At 45.5% G+C, this 5,636-nt stretch overlaps 1 protein-coding gene across 1 annotated transcript; it reads right to left on the reverse strand.

The window, feature by feature from the left end:
* Positions 1-291: 291 nt before the first annotated feature.
* On the reverse strand, positions 292-3,796 carry LOC309674625 (uncharacterized protein). Its single transcript, XM_082486712.1, has 3 exons — positions 3,565-3,796; positions 618-680; positions 292-473 (listed from the first exon to the last, which is right to left on the reverse strand). The coding sequence occupies exons 1-3, from the start codon at positions 3,788-3,790 to the stop codon at positions 376-378; spliced, it is 387 nt and encodes a 128-aa protein (XP_082342838.1). The 5' UTR covers positions 3,791-3,796; the 3' UTR covers positions 292-375.
* Between the last annotated feature and the right edge of the window lie 1,840 nt (positions 3,797-5,636).

Raw genomic sequence — 5,636 nt, forward strand, 5'->3', positions numbered from 1 at the left:
AGCTTGTGCGACTCGCACACACACGATCATGACCGACTCAGTGACAAAATGGGAGAGAGACCAAATAAGTGCTTGGCTTTACATCGTGCCTGCTCCGCACCATCCCTTAGATTATAATAAAAGAAAAAAAAAAAAAAAGAGACAGCATTTGGCTGCGCTAATAGCATAGCACAGCTTTAGCTGCCTGCTCTATGAAGTAATCCAGTCTTTCCAGACCACTGATTGTAAGTGTGTTTGGTTTTGTTTAGTACATGTAACCAAAGGATTCCTAAGGAATACATACAAGCCAGGTAGAGTATAAGTATTTTCTTTATTTAAGAGTACATGTAGTAGAAACTTGTTTACAAAAATTTCAGTGGTGTTATATTTTTATCTTCATTGTCCAAAGCTTTTGCCCCACGAAGTCGCTTGATTCGCTACGTTTTTTACAGCTTTTTCACCGGTTTCAGCAACTTTGTAGACTTCATCAAGAGCTTTTAAAACAGAAAAGCAGAGGTAACTGTAGCATCACTGCAATCCCTTTACCACCTGGTGTGAAGGGGTGAGGCAGGGTTGGGGGACTTCTCTGGGTATTCACTGACATGGCATTATTGAAATGAACAGAAACATTACCCTACCTTTCTGACCAGCATCCTTAGCCTGTTCCACTGCTTGCTGCACAGTCTGGCCCACTGTGTTAACTGGAAATAGGAGAAAAGTGTAAATCAAGCAGCCTTTACCCTCGCCCTAAACTCAGTAATCACATTTTAGAAGGGTTTGCTAAATGTTTCAGGGCTAGAAGATGAAAAATTATCCTATAAGGGTGGGCACCCTGGTCTAGTGGGAGAGATGCTCTTAGGAAGCTGCCTGTAGTTCCCCACCTTCGCAGGTGTCTTGGTACAAAAGAAGATAATGGAAGATACAACCTGTGTAACCTACAGTGTCAGGGAACAAACCCTAGTAGAGAATTGGGTGCAATGAAACCTTCTTTTACTGCATCTGGGTAGGCTTGGGCACTTTGGTTGGCAAAGATTTCTCCCAACACCTGCATAAGCTTGATGCTCATTCCCTGGAAGCAGCATGCTGCAAGGGCAGCACATCAAAGTTCAGTGTACACTCTAATACTTCTCCTGTAGCTACAGACAATTATGTTCTCTAGGAGACCAGACTAGTTTTAAAGTTATGGAGATGGTCAATAGAGAAGACTTAGAGACATGAAGAGCAAGAGAACATATTGTCTTAAAGTGGAGGAACTGCAGCCTCCAAAATAATGATAAATATTTGGGTGATCAGCCTCTGATGTCTTGCTCACAAGAGTAAAATAAAAGTTTGGGGCAAACAGCTTAACAGCCTTCAGCTGAACCTGCATTTGTTTTGTTCCCCCTGGCTCCAGATACTGTCTTTTAAAAGTGTGTTCTACAGAACAGACATTGAAGGAGGAGGGGGAGGTGACTGCGCAAGCCAGATTTCTCATGGACATTGTATGGAGAAGTGCTGAGGTGAAGAAGGACATTTAAGTGGACTGGGAGTGTCTAAAACTTCAAAGGTGTCCAAGCTTGAATTGAGTGACTTTCCAACACTAGTTGTTTCATTAAGCGTCTTGTAAAAACCAGTGGCCTATTTCACCTTGGGTTTGTAGGACACTTTATAATGCTTAAAAGATGTGCTAATTATCACCATGCATCATCTTTTGTTGCAGTTTCCTAACTGGTGAGTGGTCTACGCTGCTCCTAAGGTACAGCTGAGGAAAATGCTTCCCACAGCAATCTTAGGTCACGGCTACATCTGTGCCTCCTTTCAGGAACCATGGGGTAGGTGCTAATTTTAAGTATTTCCAAAGCCCAGTTGTGTCACTCTGCACTTAGGAATGGCTCATGGCATTGCGCCTTCAGGGCACATGCAGGCACAACAGAAGTAGTCCAGAAATGAGGTAATTAATAGCTGTACAGCCACCAGTTGAACAATCTTGTTCTAGTTAAAAGCTAGCATTAAAATCACACTTTGTTTTCATTTAAAAATGGGAATTTGGAAGGTGCCTCTATTTATAATACTCCTGGGAGCGGGTGCAATGCTGACACTGATATGACACGAGTTCAGCATCACACACTGTCTATTTACTGCCTGTCATCAAGGTGCATGCTGATGGCACAGAAGGAAGTGGCCAAAGCCAGGGCAGTGCCTGGGAGCTCCTGTTGTTGTTCCAGGACCCAACTGCAGCTGGAAAGGCTGTGCTGTAGCACAGGGCTTACTGGGAAGATGGGGAGGGGGGTGGTTCAGGCAAAGGGCTTCCGACTGCGGGTGTCCGAAGAACAGATTCGGCTTCAAGTGATTGGCATAGACAGGGAAGGACTGATGCTACTATTTGAAAACTGAGCTCTTTGAGTTTGTTGACTCCTAAACGCTTAGTTCAATCAGCTGAACATTAAGATTACTACCCAGTTCCATCAAGATGACAAATATAGCTTCTAAAAGATCCGTATCAGTCTTCTAGCATGAGAAGCCATAGATGATGCTTCCACAATATTAAAAAAAAACCCACCACATTAGGAATGTCAGAAAGCCTCCAGAAATATGCATTTCTAGGGCTGCTGTACAGCAAAAGCAAAATGAAGAAGTCTTCATTTGAAAACAAAAATTGATGGTTACCCTCCAATTGCTCATGCCCTAGTGTTTCTCCTTCATGCTTCAGTGTAAAAATAGTTGATTTAAGAACTAACTTTGGAAAAAGGAGGCAGTGGGTCTGGGATTAGGCACCTTTCATCTTCCTGGCAAATGGGACGAAGGAGAAATAGTAAATAAGCAGCAGGCTTTCCACTTGCTTCATTGGGCATATAACCTGCAAGCAATATTTCTCCCGCACTTGAAGTCACAGACGAAATACCCGTTTACCCAAGTGTCATGCAAAGAAATATGAAACAGCCTCCGCTGCTCACGCATTACACTATGCACAAACATTTCAGGATTCGCACCGTTGTGGATCTCTGTGTTCAGGCTTCACTAACAGTGGCTTATTTAAGTGGCACGTTATTGAAATTCGGGGCGCATTCAGCAAGGCTCTCTGCACGAATAACCTCGACTCAGGTGCCCTGAGCCCCCATGACTGCGCTGGTGCTTTGGGCCGGGTGAGCGGCTGCGATTCGGTGGAGCTGACTGAACTGCGTGTGTTTGTGCAGCGCCGAGCAGACCAAAGACCTCAGGGCTTCAGGAAACTAATCCACTACACTGCTACAAAACTCAGGTTTGTCATGGCTGTTCATGTTTGGAAACAAAGCCCTAAATAAACAGCCCTGCCTCCCCTCTCAGCTTCCCACCCTCCTCTCTCCAGTGCCTCATCTAGACACCCACGCAGTAAAAGCCAGAGTGGGAGAATTTGTGGGAAACCAGTAGTTAATATCTGTCCTTCATTTACTATAGTGTTAGAGGGTTTGGAGCTCACAGGACGTACTGACTGCACCCTTGAGGACATCATCGGTGGAGCTCGTTCATGCCCAGGAGACAGATGTGCTCCAGCTGCAGGGGTGGGAGCAGGGCATGTACTATAACACCGAAGGCACAGGAGGAGGGAGAGCAGTGGGTTGTATTTACCTGCCACCTGCGCAGCGCTCTCAGCTTGTTGCGTGGCTTCCTCCGCAAGCTTCTTCCCAATCCCAAACATGGCTCTGCTCGGTTCTCTCTCCCCGCAGAGGATGGGTAAGCGACTCCCTAAATCGGGTTCTGTTACAATGTTTGGCAAAGTGCAGCTTTTTATAGACAAAGCAGGACTCCTCCCAGTAGTTACGGGGCAAATGCAAACTGGAACAGGGACAGCCATGAGCCCTTGTCGGGTGATTAATATACGAGGCATAAAAGGGTGAAGAGACATTAGTGTTTATTATGTTTTCCTCCCCAGAGAGAGGGCGTGGGTTAATCAGCAGAAGTTTTTCCATGGCCCAGGAATGCGAGCTTTGTTTTTCCATGTTGAGGAGTTGGTAAACAGCGTGTGTGCCGCAGCTGTCCCCACCGAAGGCTCCCCAGCCCATGCCAGGAGGCGGGGGGGGATACAGGCAAGCACTTTTGTGAAGCGGGCACAAAAACATTGCATCGCAAAACACTCCACTGAAGAATTGCTTAAATCAACTTCGGCATTTCAAAACCTTACATAGAAAAGTATCCACTTTCAGATGATTCTTGCCCACATTTTTTTTTTCTCCCCAGTGGGACTTAAAACTCATGGTTATAAAAAGAAATGGGAGGAGCTAACCCTGCTTTTTAAAGTATCTGATGAAATCTTTGTTGTGTTAGACGAAGCTAATAATTTTGTGGTGTGTCATCAGTAACGCTTTAACCCTTTGTTTCCAACGCCTGGCTCAGGAGAGCAAAGAGAGGATATGTGAGCCCTTCCCTTCTGTCCCCATGGGAACCACCAGCAGGACGCAGCGTGGCCCCCGGGGCCGGTGGGGTGCAGCCCCACAGCCTCTGCCTGTACCAGGGGCCGGGTAGCGCTGAGCCACCACAGCAGGCAGGTGAAAAGTTGCATAACCAAAGAGCTCATCCAACTATTTCACCAAAACCGCGCAGAAGTTACAGGTAGGGTTGTTTTCTAAGAGTTAAGCACTCCACAAAAAGCAGAGCTGCCGCCTTGTTCCCCAGGCCAGGAATACCTCTCCTAATCCAGACATGTCACTTCACGAACAACAGTTGCTCCACAATGTCCCTTCCAGCATCACAGCAAAAGTTCTGCTTTGTTCCAACCATTGCAGTTTCTTATTGACCCCAAAGTCATACTTTATGTCAGTTAAATATGATGTGGAGGTGTTTCTGGGGGTGGGTAAGGGCTTCTCTGCACCATTTTATCTTCTGACAGCAGAGAAGGGATTACTCGCCATATCCGAAAGCAAATTCTACCAAAACATGCTCACAAAAAACAGAAGGAAAGAAATAATTTTGGTTTAAAATTAATGTCTTCCTTGATGTGAAGTCAAGGGGCAACGACAAAGTTCAGAACTGACCTACAATGCAGGAAAAAAAAAAAAAAAAAAAAAAAAGCCCTGAAATATTTCAGATAACTCAGAGCAGCATTTGACCCATGGAAATCCATCACACAGCAGGCGGGCGGTAAAATGCACCCATTGTTCGCTGTCACATCCTCAGTTACCCACAGCTGGCCTTGCTTGCAGGAAACAGCAGTTTCCCTGTCCTGCCCGGCTGCTGCTCAGTTACTGACAGGCGGAGATGCGTGAAGGCAGCGAGACTCAGAGTCAGCAGTAGGCTGTGTATTCGATGAGGTGACCATTTACATTGTAAAGCGGCATTAGAAATACCCCTCTGCATCCTTCTCTAAGTGCAAAGTGAAGGACAGTTCCTTCTCTCCCACACTCTGGTACTGCAAATACAGTTTTGTTGTTTGTTTGTTTTTTTTTTTCTCCCCAAAAGCCACATCATCACCAGCTCATGAGCAACATTCACAAAAGCAGATCGGTACAGCACCAGTGCTTTGAATTCCCAATGAACATGAGTGCGGAAACAAAATTACAGATACAATCCTCATTATATGACACTGACGCACTACGGATACATACTGAGTTGTAACACTGGAGAGTACATGCCACTACAGCACTCCCTACAAACAGGTGAAGGTGATGATTGCCTCACAGGAGTAAAAAATATACAGCATTAAA

Source organism: Vanellus vanellus (genome assembly GCF_965231255.1).
Source record: "Vanellus vanellus genome assembly, chromosome: 7".
Taxonomy (NCBI): Eukaryota; Metazoa; Chordata; class Aves; order Charadriiformes; family Charadriidae; genus Vanellus; species Vanellus vanellus.

What these genes read in the sequence shown, in the direction of transcription:
- LOC309674625 (XM_082486712.1), bottom strand. Translation starts at nt 3,790, where the DNA reads ATGGCTGTCCCTGTTCCAGTTTGCATTTGCCCCGTAACTACTGGGAGG. An exon ending in GAGCGCTGCGCAGGTGGCAG is followed by an intron (nt 681 to 3,564) that starts GTAAATACAACC and finishes TCCTATTTCCAG; the next exon opens with TTAACACAGTGGGCCAGACT. An exon ending in TAAGGATGCTGGTCAGAAAG is followed by an intron (nt 474 to 617) that starts GTAGGGTAATGT and finishes CTGTTTTAAAAG; the next exon opens with CTCTTGATGAAGTCTACAAA.